General features: G+C 37.8%; 2 protein-coding genes and 1 non-coding gene across 3 annotated transcripts; 1 reads left to right on the forward strand and 2 right to left on the reverse strand.

The window, feature by feature from the left end:
• Positions 1-905: 905 nt before the first annotated feature.
• Positions 906-2,066, forward strand: LOC125469353 (uncharacterized mitochondrial protein AtMg00810-like). Its single transcript, XM_048566600.1, has one exon. It carries the CDS (start codon positions 906-908, stop codon positions 2,064-2,066), a length of 1,161 nt encoding a protein of 386 aa, XP_048422557.1.
• A 250-nt stretch (positions 2,067-2,316) lies between these two features.
• On the reverse strand, positions 2,317-8,370 carry LOC125469351 (ribosome biogenesis ATPase RIX7-like). Its single transcript, XM_048566597.1, is given in 17 exon segments — positions 2,317-2,630; positions 2,810-2,953; positions 3,050-3,118; positions 3,202-3,340; positions 3,573-4,138; positions 4,359-4,490; positions 4,589-4,676; positions 4,759-5,255; positions 5,389-5,448; positions 5,737-5,825; positions 5,920-5,973; positions 6,060-6,156; positions 6,427-6,462; positions 6,568-6,656; positions 6,756-6,861; positions 6,863-6,878; positions 7,409-8,370. Coding segments are annotated over 17 exon segments (2,514 nt in total). The 5' UTR covers positions 7,627-8,370; the 3' UTR covers positions 2,317-2,516.
• Positions 8,371-24,178: 15,808 nt separating this feature from the next.
• On the reverse strand, positions 24,179-24,262 carry TRNAL-CAA. Its single transcript has one exon. It is a non-coding gene; the product is annotated as a tRNA-Leu (tRNA).
• Positions 24,263-24,393: the final 131 nt, after the last annotated feature.

Consider the following 24,393-nt stretch of genomic DNA (forward strand, 5'->3'; position numbering starts at 1 on the left):
GTTCCTACCACTAACCCCCTACATACGGACCCCCTTCTCTTTCCCCCATTTCTCATTTAACCCCACCTCTTCATGAATCTGACACCATCACCGATCACACCCCCTCACCTCCACATGGTGTTGACCCCACTCTTGTCCCCTCACCAGCCGACACTCCTACTCCACATATCCCACATATTTCCCCTCTCCCAGACATCATTCCCCAACCCGTGCCTACATCTCCTCCATTACTACATGTCCCCACCCCTCTTGAACCCCCCGCACCTTCTCCTCACCGTCTCACTGGCTCTCACACTGACCCTGAACTTCCCATCTCTTCCCCACCCACTCTTCCTTCTCTCCAACAGTCCACTCGTCCCACACAGCCACCAGCATGGACTAAAGATTACCACATGTCCAACCAGGTCAATCACTCTTCTCTGGCACCACATTCTGCGCAAGGTACCCGTTATCCCATCTCTGATTTTATTTCCAACTCTCGGTTCTCTTCTGCCCATTGTTCTTTTTTAGCTAACATTACCGGTCCATCTGAGCCCACCACCTATGCTGAAGCTATCTTTGATCCACACTGGCAACAAGCTATGCAAACAGAATTAGATGCATTACATCATAATCACACTTGGGACTTGGTTCCTCTTCCTGCTGGTCATAAGCCTATCGGCTCAAAATGGGTTTTCAAAAAGAAATACAAGTCTGACGGTTCTCTTGATCGTTACAAGGCTCGTGTTGTTGCAAAAGGATACACACAGGTTGAGGGAGTTAATTACCAGGAAACATTTTCACCTACTGCCAAACTCACAACTCTGCGTTGTCTCCTTACCGTTGCTGCTGCCCGCACTTGGTTCATTCACTAGTTAGACGTTCACAATGCTTTTCTTCATGGCACTCTCCATGAAGAAGTCTACATGGATCCCCCTCCGGGTCTTCGCCGACAGGGGGAGACTCTTGTACGCCGGCTCAACAAGTCTCTTTACGGACTCAAACAGGCATCCAGAACTTGGTTCACCACCTTCTCGGATGCTATTCAGAACGCCGGATATTGTCAATCGAAAGCGGATTATTCTTTGTTCACCAAGGTCCAAGGTACTTCAATCACTGTCATTCTTATTTATGTGGATGATATACTTATCACAGGAAATAATATCCAAGAGATGGAACAACTTAAAGCATTTCTTCTCAAACGCTTCCGCATCAAAGACCTTGGTGATCTAAAGTATTTTCTGGGTATTGAGTTTGCACGCTCAGAAAAGGGCATTTTTATGTCACAAAGAAAATATGCACTTGATATTTTACAAGACTCAGGGTTACTTGGTGCACGACCAAATTTTTTTCCGATGGAACAAAACTTGGCACTTACATCCACAGATGGAGCATTGTTGAATGACCCAACTAAATACAGAAGGTTAGTTGGGAGATTGATATATCTCACTGTTACTAGATCGGACATCGTTTATCATGTTCGTACTTTGAGCCAATTTATGCACGAGCCACGGAAACCGCATTGGGATGCAACTATGCGAATCCTTAAATATATCAAAGGGACTCCTGGTCAAGGTTTACTATTTTCTGCCAACAATAATCTAGACTTGAAAGCTTTTTGTGATTCTGACTGGGGACGATGTCGTACTACGAGAAGATCAGTTACGGGATATTGCGTTTTTCTTGGCAATTCACTCATTTCGTGGAAGTCCAAGAAGCAAGATAATGTGTCCAGATCATCAGCTGAGGCAGAATACCGTGCTATGGCAAACACTTGCCTGGAAATAACTTGGCTGCGTTACATATTACAAGATTTACGAGTTCCTCAGAAAACTCCCGCTTCATTGTTTTGTGATAATCAGGCAGCCTTGTACATCGCAGCAAATCCTGTTTTTCACGAACGTACCAAGCATATTGGGATAGATTGTCATATAGTTCGAGAGAAATTACAAGCTGGTATAGTTCGTCCTACGTATGTGCCTACGCTTTTTCAATTAGCTGATATATTCACGAAGGCTTTAGGGAAGGATCAATTTGTGAAGCTGCGAGACAAGTTGGGCGTTCGTAATCTTCACTCTCCAACTTGAGGGGGAGTATTAAGAATATATTGTAATTAATGTATGATTTGTCTAAACTAGGAAAGGCTATTCCATATATTGTGCGGATCACGGTATTATAGGTTAAGAATAATGGTTTGACTTTACCACTTGTATTTTGTATATATATGGGCTACATAGCCTCTGTTCAATATACCGAAAGCATTCAGCCGTATTATTCTTCACATATTCTTCCATATATCAATCCCAGGAACTTCCTGGCTCTTTCTTATTTCAAACCACAGGCGAATAATACGATTAATACAAGATTTAGTCTCTTCCACATCCTAATACAGCCTCACGGGAAATGCTTCGGTCAAATTCTGTTTGTTAATGTTGGTCACTGACTTATCTGTGCCAGGACGAACTGAAGGAACAAGAAGGGTGATCATTGATACTCAAAACTAACCGTGGAAAATGTACTAGTTTTCACCGCCAATCTCATAGAAAGTAAGTTAGCTGCTCTTTCTTTCGCGATCCCCCTTCCCCATAGAGATCGTTCCACTGCTTCAATTCGTTCATCATGGCTCCCTCAGATGCAAAGCTAGCTGCAACCTGCATTCCCAAGAACAACAAATAAAGCCGATGTTTGAATAGATGGAAAAAAAAAAAAAAAAAAAAAAAAAAAAAATCTGAATGGCAACCCCTGATGCGGCAGTAGGTCGGTGAAAAAATTTAAGTTCATGGATAGTGCATGTAAACAACTCGAATGGAAGTTAAATTGGTGAACATACCTGATTCGTCGCCTGCTTGAAGTCTTCCATGTTCAGGGGCCTGAGGGTGATGAGTCTTTCCTCTTTAGATTCTTCTTCTGTTTCTGGGACAGCTTCTTGATTCCGTTCTCCCGAAGCATCTTGTGCAGCTCTCTTCTTTTTATCCTAAAAACCAAAACGTAAAAGTACACAATGACAATCTATCATTGAATTTTAGTCACTCCAACATAGAAAAAGCGGTCTTGATATTAACTTTCTTACCAAATCCTTCTTGCTCTCCGCCTTTATTAACTCCCTAACTGGCCGATAGGCAGCTGTTGTACACAAGTTCTGCTCAAAGTAATATCAGTCAGTCAGACCTATGTATACACAGAACTTCTTAAACTACAGAACATGTAATCAAACATGCTGACCTTAAGATCACTTCCACTAAACCCTTCAGTCATAGTTGCAAGCTCCTTGAAGTCTAGTCGTGCTTCCACCTTCTCTTTCGACAACAAAGTTCTCAAAATCATTTCTCTGTTCTCCACAGTCGGTAGCCCCACCAAAATTCTGTTTTAACACTCAGTGTTATCATAAGGAAAAAAAAAAAAATAATCATGTGAACAATTTTCATGTTGCTACTTCCATTGATGGCACCGCTATATCTCGCTAACATTCACTGCAAACTTGTTTTATCAAATTTGTCTTGACAATGTCAGTTTGTTATCCTGAACTCCATAATGATAAGATTAATTAACAGAATATACGACAGCATTAAAAGTTATAAAAGATGCATTGGTACCTTCGTTCAGAACGCCTGATGATTGCTTCATCAAGGTCAAATGGTCTGTTGGTTGCAGCAAGAACAAGGATTCGATCTCCTTGACTACTCAGGAGCCCATCCCAATGAGTCATAAACTCATTTTTTATTTTTCTCATGGCTTCATGCTCTCCAACTCTTGTTCGCTGTCCAAGCATGCTATCAACCTCGTCTACAAATATAATGGTTGGAGAGACTTTGGCTGCGAGAGTGAACAAAGCACGGACATTTTTCTCATCTTCGCCAAACCACTTGGAGGTAATGGTAGACATGGATACGTTAATGAAGCTTGCTCCGGCCTCCCTTGCAATGGCTTTCGCCAGCATGGTCTTCCCACTTCCGGGGGGACCAAATAGCAGAATACCTCTACAAGGCTTTAGTAGGCCTCCGCTGAAAAGGTCTGGTCTACGCAGTGGGAGCATTACCAATTCCTGAAGGGATTCTTTTATCTCATCCATGGCACCAATATCAGCAAATGTTATGCCAATCTCATTTGCTGGTATGACCTCTGGTCTTATGCGCTTCTCAAATTCATCATCGACTTCTGCCTGTTAAGTAGACATGGTGATTTCTCAATATCAGTACGGGGAAGAGACAACCGCATATATAGTACACTGCAGGAAGCATGTCGGCTGTATAAACAACATACAATCTATGAGTAGAAACACTCAAAAGCCCATGGCATGGACTTTCATGTTTTCTGTTAGTAACTTAGCTATCAAGCACAATACATAAAAAACAGAAACTACAAGAAAATTGGTGACTTACAGAAGCTCTTGATACTGGAATTGAATTGTCAGCATCCGTTTTTGCTGCTGCAGCTGTTGTCTCTGCAGCAGTAGCAGTGCTTTTGGTTTTTGTTTCTGTCGTCACACCGACAGACACTTCAGTTCCTCCTTCCTATAATTAATGGATGAACAAGAGAATGATTAATCTAGTACTCCATATGTTATCCACGAGTTATAAAATAATACAATTACAATGCTCATCCAACATACCTTAGGCACTTCAGCCTTCGCTTCCAGCTTCATTGTATCTTTCCCACTGTATTTTCCCTCTTGGAATATGCTTAATCCATGGGACAAACTGATTTACAGAGAAAGCGGTGAGTACACAGAATGTACATAGTGAAAAAATCATTATAGGTATAAATTAAAAAAAGCCATACCTATTGGAAGAAATTATGAGTTTCCCATTTCTGTATTCAGGATCCTTGTTATTCATCAAATGATAAGAAACTGCTGATACAACAATTTCTTCTATGTAGTTACTGAGATCAATTGTGTCTGCGATGCAGATCGAACCAAGATCATCACAATCAAGATCATTAGCCGAAAGTACTTCCATGATGTGGTTTTTGTTATCCTGAACCTGAATCATTCTCATATCCTCCTCCAGTTGAGTCTTCCAGCTGACAAGATGGGATTCATTTTCAGGGGGCTGGATCTCAATGTTGTAAGGTAAAAGAGCAGTAAGCCTCTCCTCCGCCTCTCTGTTGTCACCACTGAGATCCACAATTCGTGAACCAAGGATCAACACGGCTCCAGATAATTTCTTCAACATTTTCTGGAACAAGTTATATATCCTTTGAGATCTAGATAAGAGCTTGTCAACGTCCCTGAGATACAGCACAATGGGACTAGTACTTGAGACGAAAACCAAAACCTGAAAGCAAATAAAAATTCATCTCACCAATCAGTATCCGCGATGGAGAAATGTTTGAAAGAAGAAATTTTGTTTGTATAATAAGCTCGACTGTCAAAAATCTTAATGTAGCAGAAAAAACGCCACTAATTGCCCTGTACAGGGACTGTATAAGAAGCTTTTCATCAAACGACCAGCTGCTTGTGCGCTTAAACTCACCTAGGAAACAGAAACGGCTTATCAGAAATCACTAGTGCAAAGGATCACGATGTCAAAACTGATTTGCAATTCCTAAATAATTTTCTTAAACAAATTTTCAAATAGAAGTTCCTTTCTTTTGTTCTTCAAAGATTCAACGAACTTCCATCACAACCACCAGATCAAGTCATACGCTTTAGAAGGCGCACTGTAAATAGATTGTAACATATAAAAGATAAAAAGTAAAGCACTAACAGCTAGCTCTATCTTGCAATATTATTTTTTTTCAGTAATAAGAAGGAACTGAATTTGCAGGAGTGCTCTGCGAAGCAAGGTTACTGATATTAGCTGAAGCTGAAGCATTCCTACGAAGCATGCAAGGCTTACAAGAACCTTCTAGCCCACTGCCAGTGCAGGATAAATGTATTGTTAAAATACGATCATTTTCCAACAACCCCTTAAGCAATCAATCTCATTTTCTAACAACCCTCCCAATACCTTGATCCAAGATCCACACCACTGCTTTGCCTTCGCAACGTGCCTGAAAGCGGATTTCCTGGTGAGGGCTGTGCCCGAGGGTGCAGAACCATACAATACTCTATTTGTAAGAACAGTTTTCAACAATACCTTTTGGTGGTTCCTCCCTTTGCGGAAAGAGTGAAAATGATCCAAACAGGCCAGACAACCGCTCAAGTGTCACCTCTGAAGTAGATCTTTTAAAAGACTACGGAAGATATGATAACAACTTACAAGTATACGAATAGCTGTATGAAACCCACGTCAAGAAAATTTGGGGCATGATAATGTGAAGAAAACTCGTTTCAAACTAAGATCTCAAGAGGGATTGGAAGAAAAATTGCAGCATCTTATCAATTTTCTTGGATGGCTATGGATGTAGTCTATGTTCTGTCGACAACATAACAGCGAACTTAATAGTGCACATTGTATATTAACTTCCACAGAACATACGGGAAATTCTTTAGAGAAAGCTTACAGATGCTTTGTTGGTATTGCCATATTTGCTCTGAATCTGCACAATCCGAGTAGTTATAAACATTAGCGGAAGAAAAAAGCACGGACAGACACATACGTGTATATTTATATCCATATTATATAAAACTTCTCCCACATTCACCTTTAGAGAAAAATCCGTCAAGTCTAAGAGCAACAACTTCGCTTGGAAGTAATGGGATAAAGCCTTGGCAAGTTGTTGTTGGTAAAGTTCTTCAAGATAAAAATGGAGGGAAGAAAGAGAAAAAAGAGTGATTGTAATGATAGTACATGTAAGTACAAACATGATGCTAAATGTTGCAGATCACAAACCAGCAGGTCCTGAGAGCAGAATAGCCCGACTTGCAGGAGATAGATTGCGAGTGTACTTTGAAACCTCAGCTCGCTTAAGATGCACATAGGCAGCACTCGTTATCAAAAACTCGCGTCTGTTCACTGTAAATTCATTCATCAACCTAGGTGTTAAAATATAGAAAACACTACACCATACAAAACATAGAAATATGCATCAAGTTTGGTCCTCAAATTATGTGCTCACGCTAAGCATGCATGTCCATGAATCGTACAATGTCACATGTCATAATCCGAATTTTGTGACCAATTTGAATCCCTTATAGGTTGAAATCATGCTAAATACACCAACTTTAATCAATATTCATCAATTTTTTTTTTTTAGTCACTGAAACCAAATTTCTAAAAATCACAAACTTGCAAAAATATTCAATTTTGTATTTTTTTTAATGATATAATGATATATTTACACTATTGGCAATCCAAACACTTCGCATACAATTCTAAGCAAATACATACCATGAACCATCCATAATAAACTGATATCGAACTTGCTATTCAAATAGCGGGGAATACTTCTAGGCCGTTATTAACTGGCGATCCAAACCCTTCAAAGAATCATAGAAAACAAGATATAATCGAAAATAACTGAAGAATATAGGAATGGTGGTGACCTGAGGTAGTAGGGGAATTGGTCGAACGTGACCTTACTGTCTCTTCCATCAACGATCTGTCGTAGCAACTCCTGCTCCACCCTATCTGGCGTAATGCCGTTGGACATCGTGTCGTTTACGGTCCATTTGCTCATCGTCTGCCCGGAAGCCAACCCAAGCCCCACTCCCACTCCCATCCCCACGCCCAAAGCCGACAGCAATATGCCTTTCTGCTCCATCTCTCTCTCTCTCTCTCTCTCTCTCTCTCTCTCGACACTCTAATCTAACAAACAACGTACACAAATCGTAACACAACCGAAACCATTAAAGTTTCGTAGCTAAACACATCAAATTAGCCACAAAAACTTAACCACTACAAGTTTTGAATATTAACTACTATACCTTACCACCTTTCAGACTCTCAGAAGAAAATGATCAAACCCCACGAAAAACATCAGTATTTTTCTCACAAAAACGCTCAAAAGCCGAGGTTTCGATATTTTAACAAACAAAAAAAAAATTTGAATACAGTTTTCTGGGTTTGATAGAGAATTGAAGAAAACCCGAAAAAAACAACGAATTTTCTCAACCTCTGATATTTCTTGCTCTGTTTTTTTTGTTGTTTCTTTTTTCTTTTTGTTGTCGCCTGTGATGGGGTTTGTATGTATGTGAAAAGGAGAGAAAAGGGTCGGTGCGAAAGAAGCGGATCGCCGGGAGAGAAGAAATAGGTGGGTTGATGGCGGCGGAGAGAGGGCACTGAGTAGTGGTGAAGATGTCTGGTTCCCACTTTTGCAGGACTGTCCCTCGGTGGTTTTCTTCAAGTTTTTAAATACAAGAGTGGTGGGTGTCACTGTTTTGTGGTTACGTGTCCAGTTATGGAGGGGTTGGGTTTCGGTTTAGACAGTTTTATTATATTGTTTATAATTATGGTCCCTAGGAATTTGAAGAGTCTGACGCCCACTTTAAAATGTTTGTAAAAACTCATTCGCATCCAAAATCTTTAAATAGTTGAATTAAGTGTTTTAAGGGTTTTTCGTAGAATTATATTTATATATTTTTTATTTCAAAGAAATATTTTAATAGTTTTGAATCTTCTCTAATCTTACAAAGGTTATCAATGTTGAATTAAGGATTTAAAGTTTATTTGTAGAACTATATTTATCTATTTTCTTGACTTCAAATAAATATTTTAATGGTTTTGGATTTTCTCTAAATCTTACAAAGATGATCTATAAATAATATTCTAGAAAATTAATAGTTCGATCGTAAAATACATGAAAGTGGGTCTCCTAAAATGTGTGCAAGTTGTAAAAAAATGTGGTGTCATATATATATGTATACCTTCTTTAATTTTTTTTTTAAATACATGATGCGATATTTATACGCACACAAATTAAACCCTCTTTTTGTCAATTGTAGTATAAGTATAAGTAGGGATCGTTCTGGACCGGGGATTAGGAGGGATTGTTAATCACTTGGATTTTTGACTCAAAAACGTAAAAACAATATAAAACACTAAACTAGACTCAAAGAATGTGAAACTAAACGTTAAAACATTAAGACAAACCAAAAGACTCAAAATTCTTTAAAAACACAAACTAAATTGATTTCTAACTAATTTGACAATAAAGTAAAGGGGGGATTGTGTTTGGACGATATTAAATTAAATGGACAAATTGTAATTAAAGGCAAAACGTAAATATGAATGAGATGAAAATATGGATGATGGAATAGCCAAGGGGTTCATCTCCACACATGTTATACTTGCATACAAAATTGATTCTCAGTTGGTCTTTCGATAAATTATGGAACTCGACACTCCAAGTTAATTAGGTCCGCTTAAATTAACCTTCAAATTTCCCTAGAATCATTGAATTGGATGAATATGCATCGCAAACAAATTATTCCTAACAAGTTCTCTATATGAACAGCATGATAAAGATACAAGTTAGAATCATTACGTTCTTTGGAAATTATAAGCATCGACAAGGCATTTGTAACTATGAAAAGCATGATACTCGTGCCAAGAATTCATTTAACGCGATTGTTTATAAGCAACCTCCACTACTTGTGAATATAAGTTCATAACGATTAGGTGAAATTCACTTATATTCTAGCGTCATATTTATGCATGAAAATTAAGCGCGCATTCTTAATAAACATTCATAAATAAGTTATCAATCAAACGGTTAAACAAATTGAATCCAACATTCATGAAATCCCAACCAAAAGTAATCAATTCATATTGCAAGTATAACCATGGTTTCGAATCACCCCCTAGCTAACTAGGGGGATTTAGCCTCTCATGTTCGCAACAAGAAAAATAAAATTGAATTTAAACATAAAGCACAAAGGATTGATTACACCTAGAACGCCCAACGAATCCACGTGAATTGGTGCGCGTCGAAGCTCCTCTTTCCTCTTCTCCTTCTGCGGCAGATTGGTTAAATGGATGATTTGGATGTTATTTTGGGTTGGGGATGGATTTAGGGAGGATTGGTGGTGTAGGAAGGTGTGTAAGGTGATGGAGGAAGGTTGGTATGATGGCTGCAATGGGGGGAATTTCTGCGGACAGATTGGAAAATATGGGATGGTGTTGCACGGATGATGGGGGGAATATGGTTTATTAGTCTAGCACGGATGATGGGGGGAATATGGTTTATTAGTCTAGCACGGATGATGGGGAATTAGAATTGTTAATGAATTAGGTTATATTGGCTACGGAGGGAAAAGAATGTGAGAATGCTCCACGGGTTTCAATGAATAATGGGATATATTGTATGTAAAATGGGATAGTGGATGTAATGCACGGATGGAATAGGATAATGGGAAGTGGTGTGGGTGGAATGGTGTATATAATAATTAGAATGGTGGGTGATGGTGCTACGGATGGAATAATAGGTTGAATGTGCTGCAAAGAATAATGGTTTAATGGATAATTAGTGGGATATGGCACGGCAATATGGAAGGAAAATGAGAAGTGGTGGATTTAAAAATGGGAAGTGGACGGTTTGTGAATGGGATATAGTGGTGTAGGTGGAATGGTGGGGGGATATTAGATTAGAAAAAAGGCATGGTGGAGGTAATGCACGGTTTGATTAGAATTATGGAGGAATTAGGAGATAATGGAGAATAAGAAAATGGAGAATGAATGGGATTTGCGGATGTAGGTGGGAATTATCAATGGGTGGATTAAATGTTTAACTAGGGTTAATAGGATGAATGGATGAGATGGTTTCATAGATCAATGGGTGGATTAAATGGAAGGCTATGGATTAAAGGGAATTAGGGTTTATGGATGATAGATAGGAATGGTGGGATGCACGGCTTAGGAGGAAGATTGTGTGATGCATTGTTTTGGACGTCCATTCCTCTTGCTCTATTTGCATACACCACATTCCAGCTCAGTTTTGCTCCAAATTGCATCATTTCATGTAATATGTCCTTTAAACCTGAAAACACATGAACGTAGCTTAAAAGACTACTTTAACGAAGAAAACATAACAAAAATGCATAAGAACTAGCTAACTAAGGCGCATAAATATGCTCCTATCAATACATCGATATTTTTCCATTCGGCTAAGCCACACAAAGAACAGTCTAATTTGGTGTCGACTTCTTCATTCATGAGAATCGAACCTAAGATTTCTAACCTTCAAGTGAAAAGGAATATCATCAGATCGTAGTAGTGAACAACATATCTTCTTTAATTTGAATAGTCATGGACTTCGAAATCAATTTGTTTCATTAGTTACTAATTTTTCGTCACAACCATATTGCCTTTTTTTTTTTCTTTTTCTTTTTTTTTTTTTTTTTGAAATAGAAGGAGATAGGAAGAGAGTGATAAAGAATGTGGGAGTGGGAAGTTCTTTTTTTTTTTGTTTTTTTAAATTTAATTAGAGATATATTATGATTACATGTAGGTGAGGTTTTGAAAAGAAAAAAAAAAGCAAAATTTGGCTGTGTGTATATTTCTGCTCATATTTCTTATTCATGTTTTGTTTAATTAGATGGTTAAACTGATAATTTCATAGGATTTTGATTGACAATGAGTGTTTTATTAATTAGTAAAGATAATATATTATTAATTTTTTTTCTTTTCTTTTTTTTAGGTTATGCTTGTTTTAATTATTATTATTTTTATTTTTTGTGAATATACATGTAAAATAATAAACTTATAAGTTGTTTTTTTTTTTTATATTACTAGCATATAGGCACACACAAAGTATGTGAGTAAAATTTTTATTTTTATTTTTGAAATAGAAGGAGAGAGGAAGAGACTGATAGAGAATAGGCAGGTAATTTTATAGAATTTTAGTTAACAGATGCAGCCTAATGCACCCAAATTGCCGAAGAGGATAAGTTTCAGTAGTAACTGCACTTGTTGAGAACTGGTATACCCTTGAAGTTTGGACCCCTCTACCAACTGCACTAGATTTTTCATTGTGATCGATACATGAGGTGGTACATCATGTGTCATTGTATAAATTATGAGATATGTGTACTAAAAAGTTAATAAGTTAAAAAATGAAATTTCTCACCAATTCTATTAAAACACGTAATGTACTACTTGTGTTCCTGTGACAATTAAAAATTTCTCCTTGCGTACTCGTACCTTGACCCTTGAAGTTTGGCACCCTCTTGGTTATGGATTCATGTAAGGGTGACGTTCGACGGTTGTGATGAACTTGTTAAACCTTAATAATTTGGCACGTAGCTATGATTCACAGGTATCTGTGAGTTATGCAATGCATGCATGTTTATGTTGTAACGTTCTTATGTTATTTGGAAAGCGATATTAGGAAAAAGAAATTCAAACGCAAGTTTTCAACTGCAAGTTTAAATCACGTGAACAACGATGTTTTGCATGTGTCGTTGTATATATGTTTGTTCAGTTGCTAAGCCATTTTTCTTGTCAAGAATTATGCCAAGCCCATATCAACATATTTAGTTTTCAATAAAATCACCAATAAAAACTATTTGCGATGTTCTGAGATATACAATACTCTAAAGTAGCATTGAAAATCTTAATAGCCAAACCGCTTCGAATAAGATATGCATGGAATTGAAGTTGAGTTTGGCCAGTTTCTCACTTCCAACATTTTGCACGCTAATCACCATTTATTATGGAGTACAATATGGACCGGCAGATAGGTTTTCTTCGCTTAAGTTCTTTGATTTGTAGAAGGCCAAAATCGTATGGTAATGCTGTTAGAAGTAACGAAGCTATACTATCTCGGGAGACCACTAGATATTAACGAAGTTGTTGGAGACACAGACTACTACAACTACTTCAGGTCAATACGTGACTTTGTCGCTTTTTATATACATGAATTCTTATGGTTAGTTAATTGTGAGATTGAGCTCATCATTCCTTCCTTTTAGTATATAAGTAATATCTTTTCTTCAGAAAATAAAAAATAAAAAATAAATAAAATCTCCAATCTGTATTGTATACAAAAACTGTATAATACAAACACATTTTTATTGGCCGAAAAGTTCTTCAATTGATAGTTTAAATTAATGTAAACCTGGGCCAAAGGATAAGAACAAACGTAGTTTAAAATTTTACTTTTTACGAAGTTCAACTTAATTTACTCGCTGGAGCAAATTTGAAGTAATTAAGGTTTCATGATAAAATTAATGGCAACATATATAAAAGTATCTCAACAATAAAATCACTTCTCACATTAATATAAAATTTATTTTCAATACATTAACATTTACAAGACATATAAATAAGGATTAAATAAGAATCTTTTTTGCATAAACTTGTATCTTTCCTAGAGATATCAGGCAAAGTTGCCTCGGTGTGGATAAATCCACAACAGCTTTAGCTGGTTGTATTTGCATGCACGTCAGCAAAGCATTGTCATGCAGAACAAGTTGCTTTGCAAATTGTAATTAGTTACCTGTAGCGCGCGCGCTCTCTCTCTCTCTCTCTCTCTCTCTCTCTCTCTCTCTCTCTTATTATTAAGATGCCAACTTGGCTTCTGGATTGCCATGAAAGCAAATATCCCTGACAATTTGTTCCGGAAAAGCCACGCTTAAGAATGTAATTGTGTAAAGAGTGTTGATAAATTCATCCTACTATCTTATTTTCCCACCCACCTTTAATAAAAAGTTAAGTACTAATTTTATCCTCTGGTAAAATGACATATAAAGACCAATGAAAAAAAAAAAGAATGACTTGTATCAATTTTGCTCACTCTCTTATTTCTCCATCCTCTCTCACTTCAAATTTGTATTGTTATGAATTATTTCTGATTTTATTTTGGTAATCGATTTTTAATTATTAGTCTCAGTGGCTCTTATATCGATGTCACTGTTTTGTAATAAGTTGCAAATTTTCACATTCAACCAACAAAACCTTTGAGGCAGGTTTTAATTTTTGGTTTGGTACAGTGCATTTGATTATGGTGTGGGATTTTTTTGAGTGGTGTAGATGCAGATGAAGGAGTGGGTATTTTGGGTCTGTCAAAATGAAATTGCGTTTGGTGTTTGTTGTCATAATAACGAATTAGCTACTTCAGTTGTTTGGGTTTGATTTTGTGAGCTTTTTGAGGTTGTTGATTTTTTTTGTGTGTGTATTTTGTGTTCTTTGACATGGGGGTGGTCAAAGAGCAAACAACGGAGACTGATACAGAAGAGGAGAAAGAGGGGTGGTTGTGGGCAGAGATCAGTGTAGGTTCTGGAGTAAGACGCAACGGAGGGCAAAGAAAAGGAGTTCAATAGAGAATGAGTTTGTTTATCCCTCATTTCAATCATATTTTTGAAATTTTGATCAAAATAAAAATCGAAAAGAAAGACCTTGGCGGTTAGTGAAGGCTTAGCTGGATTTATGAGCACTTTAATATCTATTCTTCTAAAGAATTTAAATATATATTGGAGGTTATTTTTGAAAAATGGTGGGTGGGAAAATAACATTTTTAATTTTTAACTTTTTTGTGATGGGTGTGATTATAATGTGGGTGGAGAGATAAAACAATGGGACGTGTCTAGTAGCACTCTTGTATAAATCCTAATGTATCTAGGAGTATCTTTGTATATTCCCTTAAGTAGTTTAATTCCTGTTAGAGTTGTAATCCTAATAGGGTAAGGATTTAACCTTCCCAACTACTATAAATAAGGCACAATAGGGTGATACAACACAAACTTCAAAATTACATATCTCTCTTTTCTCTCTGTTGCCGCCAGCCCCTCTCCCTCTCTATCCTAAATACAGTTCAGCCAAATAGGCCTACAACACGTTATCAGCACGCTCTTACCAGAAGTTAAGAAACTGAAGGATTGTGGATGAGGCTTTCTTCTACAAAGTCAAAGGATTTCAATTATTTTCTGCCAATCAAGTTCTTTTAAAATAAATTAAGATATTTGAAACAACCTTGAAGCATGAAAACATTCCACATGATGCATGAACCCCCTATATTTACATTTTCCTTTCAATTATATATATTGTATATATGTTCACATATTTTGTCAATATATATACTTGTTCATGCAATATACAATTATGCTTTGTGGAATTTGCGAGTCAAATCATCCAAATTAATTTAGAAGCACTTAGGATTTTTAACCCTAGAATTCGAAAACAAAAAAATAAAAAAATAAAAAAAAAATGGGAATCAATGGGGCATAAGCCGCAGCCCATCACCATGCCACCGCCGGCACCACCGCCACAGTGCCCTGTCGCTGGCTTGCAGCCCAGCCGCGTGGAGCACCTTGGGATGATGTCATTGGACGTCTAAATCACACGGCAACAGCCCTTTGGGCTTTGCTGCGCATGCATGACACCCAGACCCTTGGCCTGGTTAGGGTTTTGAAACGGGCATGCAGCCCTAGCCCATTCCAACAAGCCTACAACTTGGTTGGGCTCACCTATGCCCTCCTAGCCCATCTCCACAAGCCCGATGCTTGCTGGGCTTGTCCCACTTGCAGCAAGCCTGCTTACTTGCTGGGTTCCTAACCCTTGGCCCAAGATCCGAAGCCAACCCTTTTGGCTGGGCTTCTCACACCCAAGGCCAACACCGAAGCCAACCAACGACTGGGCTTTGCATGCGTATCCATGGCTAGCTTTCCGAGTTGGGTCTGTATTCCCCTGCACTACTAGCTTATCCTAGACCCTGGCCCATAGCCTGCAGCCATGATTGGCCTGCCCCCTAGAAACACGTGGCCCACTAAGCCCTTTTAGGGCCTTGCCCTGCACATGGCACCCAAGCCCACCGAGATTGGGTTAAGGTTCTTTGAATACAATACTATTTTCTTGGCATTCTTTATAATTTTAACCCGAATGTTATAATTATTTTTTGCTTCTACAATCGACCCTGTATGGTCCGATCTATTGAATTAATTAAAGTGGCCAACAGTCTATTAATCTGACAATTAATTCAAAATTATTGGCATGAAGCTCACTTTTTGGCAATTAATTATTCAATAAATTATTTCGTTTCTTTGAACCGTTGACTATCTTTCGTATTCCTGAAGCACTCACACTTAGGTTACTGAAGCAATCCACTATACTTTATTGTATATTGTATTATGTGTTCTTACAGGTACCCCTATATATGAACTGAACATCCATAACTAAATCAAACTTGTAGTTCCAAATTTAGTGTCTTTGAAAAACCCAAAGTTTTCATTCAAAACTTACCACATGAAACCCATAGCTTTCATGCTTAAATTAAACCAACACATGTCTATAGAACCTGAATGTTCTACGATATATGTCTATGGTTTTCCATACGACTAACCACATTTTGTTGTATCCTCCGTTTTAGGGACATGTCAAACTTGAATAAGCTCAATTTCACCGCTCTGGAAGTCTCTGGAAGAAGCTACCTGAAGCGGGTTCAAGACGTGAAGCTCCATCTTACTGCAAAGAGTCATAGAGCTACTATCTAGGAGCTAATCGACGATGAACTCGTCAACAAAGCTCAAAGAGCTACTGCTATGATCTTCATCCGCAGACACATTTATAACCGAGTACCTCATAGAGGAGGATCCACGTACCCGATCGCTTCGATCACTAGAAATACACTTACTTGCATGAAGCAAGACACGACTGACAACATTTATGCTTCCAAGACTTTAAGTTTGTGAATGAATACAACTCTGAAGTTTGTAGAATCCGATCACTACTTAAGTTATGTAACGAGGACTTAACTGAACAGGATCTCCTAGAAAAGACCTATTTGACCTTCAATGCCACCAATATTGTCTTGCAGCAACAACATAAGGCATAGAAGTTCACCAGACTTTCGGATTTGATATCTGTTTTACTACTCGTTGAAAAAGCATAACCAGCTTTTGATGAAAAATCACTGGCTCGAATACCGCCTTGAAGCGTATGCAACCAATTCTAATAGCCACAACCGATGGAAACCCCATCGTGGCCGTGGAAAAAGGCAGCAAGCCCCACCATGGGCCCAAGGTCAACAAAATAGAGGTCCACCCAATGGAGGAAATTTGACTCTAAAACGCCACCCTTTACCGGGCCCCAAACTTCAAGAACAAGGGAAAAGCTACCGTTTATTCGCTGGACATGTGATATCATTGTGGATCAAATGATCATTGGTCACGCGCATGCCGAGCTACCCTCGAGGCTATTTCCAAGTATCATTTCCATTGTGAGTCTAACTTTGCGCTTGTAGAACTTCTCAAAGATACTATTACAACCCTGAAGATTTCATATTTTCAAGAGGCATCCGCTCCCATGGAAGAATAAAGTTTTATTTTTCTAAGACATGTTAAGGCGTTTTTACACCCCTAGTGGCCGAATCCCTCTTAAATTTTAGGTTTATGATTTAATTTTCGGACAATTTTTCTAAGACTTTTGGAATTATTTGTTTGGTTTTGGTTTGTTTTGAATTATGGATAATTATTTTATGGACATTATTTCTCAAATTGATTAATTGAATGAATGGAATTATATTTATACATGTGACCAATTCAATTAATTTATTTCTAGGTATAACTAGTGGGGAAGTTAGTTGTCTGGCTGAGTGCCACCACGCACACAATATTGCCTGACAAAAATACTATTTTACTAACTTCGTACCTAAAAATGCACCTCTGACAACCCTCTCAGCCACATCCAACTTGATAGAAGGATACAGAAAGGCCCATATTATGTTGTCTAATGGTACTGAATTAACCACTGAAGAGGCACTCTATTCTCCACGTTTCGGAAGAACATTGCTGAGCTTTAGAGATATTTGAGATAGTCAATTTCATGATGAAACCATTGAAGAGAATGGTTCTGAATTTCTTTGTATCACTTCTTACAAATATGGCTAGAAGCGTATTCATGAAAAGTTGGAACCTCTCCCGAGTGGGTTGTACATAACAACCATTCGCACTATTGAGACCCACCACGTGGCCGGCCCTATGGCCGAGTTCCAAACCATTATCCTTCTTTGGCATGATCGAATGGGACACCCTGGATGCGATATGATACGTCGTATCCTTAAACTATCACATGGGCATCACTTGAAATCTTATCATGGCCATCTACTTTGCAAAGCATGCTCCTTGGGGAAGTTGAACATTCAACCCTCTTACAAAGATTATTCATGACCCCTTTAAGTTTCTTCAGAGGATTCAAGGGGATATTGAAAATGGCTTGAAAACTTTGAGTTTTAATGATAAGGACAAAAATGTGGTTTTTTGTTAAAGTGAACAGTCCCGGTAGCCTTTCGTTAAAGTTTCTTTTTTAATTTTCCCCTGAGATTTTTTCTCAATTTCCTTGAGCTTTGTCTCAAATTTTCCCATGAGTTTGTCTCACTTTTAGACTTCATGTCTCTCCTCTCCACCCCTCCTTCTCCTCTGACCGTTCTTTTCTAAAATCAAAACTTCATCTCCCCTCACTTTTCCCTTCTGCCTCCCTTCCCCATAAATCATCCCAACCCCATCCTTTGCTTTGATCTGCATACTCTGGGCCGAATATGGTTGCCAACTTTATTTCCCTTCCTCACTGTCCCCCCCTCCCCCTCTCCAAAACGACTTGTTGAATTTCCATCGAGGCCAAATGGACTGCGACTTCGGTGAAAGTAAGGGTATTTTACATACCCCCTTAGCCTCACCTTCTATCCATGTATTACTATGCTTGTATATATTTGCTAGGATTCATGAATGAGATTTGGAACTAGTGACCATCTTTTGGTTCTACATCTTTGGTGAAGAAATCTGGATGTGGTGTGTTGTGGGTTTGGTGCTTTTGTGTTGTGATGTCTTATTCGTTTTCACCACTCGATCTTTTTCTCTAGTGTTGCCGCTTCGGTAGCTGCTGGCAAGACTTTCGTGGCGGTGACGGTGGCGGACACTGCTTTCTGCGGTTGGAAATTAGGGATTTGGGTTCCCGTTTTAGTTTATTTAATTGGATTGGCTTTAATGTATATGTTTCCCCTCAATGTATTTGGGTTATTTTCCCTTCCTTTGAGTTGGCCTATAACCTACTATTGGATTAATGCGTTTATCTTTTCAGACAAAAAAGAAAAGACAATAAACCAAATAAAGCAAAACTTAGTTAAATTTACCAAATATGCATACAGAAATTGACACAAATAAGACCACTTTAAACAACCACCAACCCCTCAAATTGTGGTACAAAAAATTGTGGTACAACTTAGTTGAATTTACCACATCTGCATACAGAAATCGACACAAATAAGACCACTTTAGTTTAAACAACCACCAAAACCCTCAAATTGTGGTAGAGTCAGTGAATCTCTCCCCAAAACCTAAAACAACACCATGAGATCACAAACTACGTAAAGTTATTGTTATCCTTGATTAAAACAAACAAACAAAACAAAACAAAACAAAAAAACGTAAAAGTATCAAAGAAAGAGCTAAAAGGAGCAAATGCCATTTACTATATATTGGAGGCTCTCCACCATCTCTAAGCTGGAAATCCATCTCCTTGAACAATCCACGTAAAAGAATCGCGACTTGGAGTTTTTTGTATTTTGTGCGAATCGAATCCTTCGTTCTGCACAAAATCTTGTTGAAAGAAAAAAAAAAATCAGAAACCCTAACTTTCAATTCCAAAGGTAAAAGCAGCCCTTATGTTTTTCATCCTGAGATGTTGAAGGGGATAAAGGGGGATGACAAATAAGAAGATGAATTTACCCTCAGATATAACGGTAAAGTAGATGAATTTCTTCAAATCAAACGATAAAGGGTTTAATTGGCTTATTTAAAATAGTTCAGAATGTTTATTTATAAAATAATAAAAAGTTAAAAAAAAAAAGGTCATGGGTCAATTTCGACTGGGACAATAATTCAAATGGTCAAATAACAGTTTACTTAAAAATAATTAAAAATAAAAAAAAGGATTTGAAGCCTGACCATTGGATACCATATAATGGTCATTGGCTCTTTTTATGGGAAAAGCCAGCACACGTGGCAAACAAAGGTGGAGCTGACGTGAATTGGCATGCTGCTTTGGGCTGATCAGTGGGGGCGGCACCATTTAGCACTCTCCACAAACTGGAAGAACCTAATCGGACAAGTTTGGAACAAAGAACACCATGCTTGGATTGATGAAGAGCCTTGGTAAGGAGTTTAGCAGGTTGATCAATGGAAGAAATATTACAAATTTGGTGATTGCCAAGTGCCACTACTTTTCACGAATAAAATGATGGACAAATCCAATATGACGTGCGAGAGTACTAAGAACTGAATTAGAAGGGAGATAAGTCACAGTGTCGCACTAAGATTATCAAATTGCAAAAGAACTAGAAAGGATAAGAACACCAAACTCGTGTAGGATGAAACAAATCCAGGTGATTTCGACACATACATGAGAAAGAGAATGATATTCCAATCAACACCAGAGACATGATTGACTGCTTTTTACAGCACTAGGATATGAGATTCCAGCCATGACAACATGTTAGCCAGTGGTGTAACGACGAGTGTTCAGACAACCGGTCCAATCAACATCAGAGTAGACAGATAAGGTTGTAGAAGCAAGTCGAGCAATCAATTTGAGGCCAAAATCCAAAATACATTTTGACATAACGGCAACTGTATTAATGATAAAGGAAATATCAGGCGAGTGAGAGTGAGATACTATAAGGAGCCAACCAACTCGCGATACGAAGCAAGAGAAGCCAGGACGAAAAGTTTGGTGGCAAGTGGCGTAAAATCATGTTTGCGCTTTGATGTCGAATTGTTGGCTAAGAAGAGCTATGAACTGAATAAGAAGAGCATCGGAGCTGCATGTGATGACAATATCATCAACATATGGTAACAAATGAATAGTAGAGGAGGCATGGAGAAAAATAAACACTGAAGAATCAGCTTGACTTTGCCGCAAACAAAAAGGAACTGATCCAATGGAACCACGCACGGGGTTTTGCTTGAGACCATATAATGATTTTTGAAGATGACAGACATAATGTGGACAAGAAGGATCTACAAACCCTTGAGGTTGAGACATAAACATTGATAGAGATTTTATTACACACGCAAACGGGTTAAAAATTCCTATATTACTTGCAAGAAAGACAAGGTTGTAGTATAAACGGTTCTCGCGAAATTGTTCGCCACAGGGATTATTAAATAATTTGAAACAAACCAAATTCCAATTAATTATTGTAAAACAGAAAGTTGAGATGATTAGTTTTATAACCTACTTAAATTAAAACGAAGTTAATTAATAAAAATAAACTAATCTGCAATATTAAAGATGAAGGGGAAAGAAAACTGTTTTGGAAAAATCAAATTAAGAAAGTATTAGGGTTCCACCATCACCTAGCAATCCTATGTATTTTTACCAATTACTTATGGTCTACACATGCCACTTTCAAGGTTAGGTTTTCCTAATTTATATTCTACTTGGAACCTCCAACATAGAATGTATATCCAACATACAACCTGTTCGGACGTTCGGATCAAATCTGAACATGGGAGACTCATTATGTTTTATGAAAACCCTTTGAAAAACCATGCAACCCTTAAGACGTAGTGTTCATCTTAAGTGAAATTACAATTATTAATCACAAGAAGCCAGCATCAATTTCAGGGAACCTTCCGACCAAAACTGCATCAAATTACTTTTCTAAATATCCTAATGGTGATCATGCATTAAGACAATTAGATAGTTTTAATCACGATGATCAATAATTCAAAGTATGCATGCAATCAATCATAATCAATTAAATAAATAAAAATTACATATTCATGTTAAGGCTTAAGGTTTCGCCCTAGCAAAAGGAATTAGTTACGCATATTCATAATTGAAATCATAGAAAATATTATTAAGAATAAAAGGAATTAAAACACCTTAAAGTAGAAAATCTCCAAGAACACTAGCAATTACTCTCTGTCTCCAAAGTAGCCTAAAATAAAACTCCCCCAAAACTAGAACCGGCCAAAGCCTTTTAATATCTCCCTAAAGCTAGCGCACAAACCCTAACAACCAAGTATTTTATTCTCACTAAGAAACTAAATAATAATAAAATAAAATAGAAAATAAAGTCATAATTAAACTAGGAGAATCTGCCAAGTACTTGTCCAGCCACGTTTTAGCTTCAAATCTCCTCCAAATCCCGCCCATGATAGGTTGTTTTGAAGATCAGGATGTTCTAAACACATCTCCAAAAGGCCATGAACTCATCCGAGATCATCTTGGGCTCCAAAAACGCAAGTTAAGCCCAAAACGTCACTATTCCAGCACTGCACATTGCTCCTTTATTTTATTGCCAGAAAATTATCGCTTGGTAGAAAAATCTGATATTTTGATACGATCAAGCCAAGTGACTCACGAACGTCCTCCAATTGGAATTACCCCAAAATTCGTCCATTTGACCATGTTTTGCTCCAGAAGAAGTCGAAAGTCCTATATTAGAAATACAATTCAAAGTATCAAAATTCTTCTAAATTATTAACCAAAGTATACTAAGAATAGGGTAAAATATATAATATGAAATTGACTCATCAAACATCATCCTAAAGACAGCCATGGAGGAATGCATTTTTCACATTTAATTTAAGAAACGGCGAATGCACAAAAAATAGCAAGACTCAAAACATTGCAAATAGTGGCTAGTTTGGCAACATAACTGAAGGTCTCAAATAGTCAATGCCAGGTCGTTAATGAAAAGCCACGGTCACAAGGCTAGTTTTGTAGTGTTCAACGGAACCATCTGGATTTCGCTTGATACGAAAAACGCATTTGCAACCAAATATAGTCTGAGCAGGTCGAGGTAGAACAAGAGACCACGCCTAGACATTAGTTTTCTCATTCACGGCACCGTGCCATTCCGAATGCTTAGAATCCTAAGAAAAAACAAGTGAACTTACCGGAATTAATAGATATTATAAAAGTAAAAGAAAGAGGAGACCGGACAGTGTCGTCGTCAGTGAAAATCATAGGTTTAGAGATGCTGTCGCGAATGAGTGTCACCATGGGATAAGTAGAATGCGTGACTAATGAGGGAATGACCAAGAAGGGGCGCTGGGCACTGTGCATGCGCGGGTAGATGAGGGAATGACTAAGGTAGAGGCGTACTGGGTTGCGCGTTAGATTGAACACAAGGGGAAGAATCGGCTGGAGAGAGGCCACGGTGCATGCGCGGGTATGACAGAATCTTGCATGAGAGGCTCTGGGCTGGAGGTGGAGCGCACAAGATCGGAGGTGTGGTCAGTGGCTAGGATGTGACGGTGAAATTAGGCCTGACAGTAGCTGGGCTCTCGGTGGTGATTCATAAACTCGTGGTAGAATTACGTTAGGTGCGGGCTAAACAGATGTGTGTTGTCCAAATGATGAGGTTGGTGAAACGGCCCATTGTAGCAATTTGGTGTAGTCACAATCTTATTGTGAGTACTATTAACTTATGAAGACATATGGCTTAGACCGATACATATGGTTCAAGATGAGGAAATCAAAGACGTCCAAACTCCAAAGACAGGAAGATGTGAGTCGGTCGGAATATTCATTAGTAAATAAAACATAAAAACGAAAACCAACTGAAGTAACATGTGAAATCCACACATCGGAATGAATAATATAAAATAGAGAAAAACCACAGATTACTATTAATTTAAAGGGTAGTTGAGTTGGTTTAGGCACAACCCATATAAAAAGATTTATCTAATTTGACATCAAGACCTAAACTAGAACATAAACAAGACATGACATTTTTATGAAGGATGACCGAGTCCTTGGTGCCAGGTGTATGAGGAGATAGCAGCAAAAGCGTGGAGAACACTGGAGATTGAAGATGGCAATGCTAGAGGGTAAAGCTCATCCTTACAGCGCCCTGAAAAAGGTAGAAACTAGTGCATATGTCATAGATGGATAGAAGTTAGGTCGAAAACAAAACAAAAGGAGCTTTTTTTTTTTGTAAAACAAGCAACCAAAAGAAGATTTTTGCGGAATTCAAAAATGAGAAAAATATTGCAGATATGGAATTTAGTGGGACGTTATAAGAATTGTACTAGTGTGAACAACATTCATTGAATTGCCGATACCCAAATAAATATTGACAAACCAAGATAGGGTTGCGGTGTAGTAAGAGTGGAAGATTGATCTATCATGTAAAGAGTATTTGGTTGCCAAATTCTAAAACTTGGGTTTTTTGGTAAAGAAGATTACATTAATCGATTTTCATTCTTATGAATCATCTTGATGAGGTGGGTCATTTTCAGAAACTGTTTGTGATAAACATCCAATTATAAATTTGGGTTTTGCATCCAAATTTTGGTATCTCCCATCGGAGATGGTGGCTTTTGGTGTAAATAAAAAATAAAAAATAAATAAAATAAAAAAAAAGGATAAATAAATGTCAGAAGTGGGATTTGAACCCACGCCCTCGTTAGAGGACCAGAACTTGAGTCTGGCGCCTTAGACCACTCGGCCATCCTGACTTGATATTAATGTTTTCTCTCAAAGATTTATTTAACTGCTTAAAAATATGAAACGAAAAATCAAACAGCTTTGAAACTTTTCTTCTTTTAATATTATTTTTAATTTTATTTATCCTACCACATTTCAGAAA

The sequence above is a fragment of a genome, unplaced genomic scaffold, assembly GCF_019419815.1.
Source record: "Pyrus x bretschneideri cultivar Hongxiangsu unplaced genomic scaffold, Pyrus_bretschneideri_v1 Contig42, whole genome shotgun sequence".
Lineage (NCBI taxonomy): Eukaryota > Viridiplantae > Streptophyta > Magnoliopsida > Rosales > Rosaceae > Pyrus > Pyrus x bretschneideri.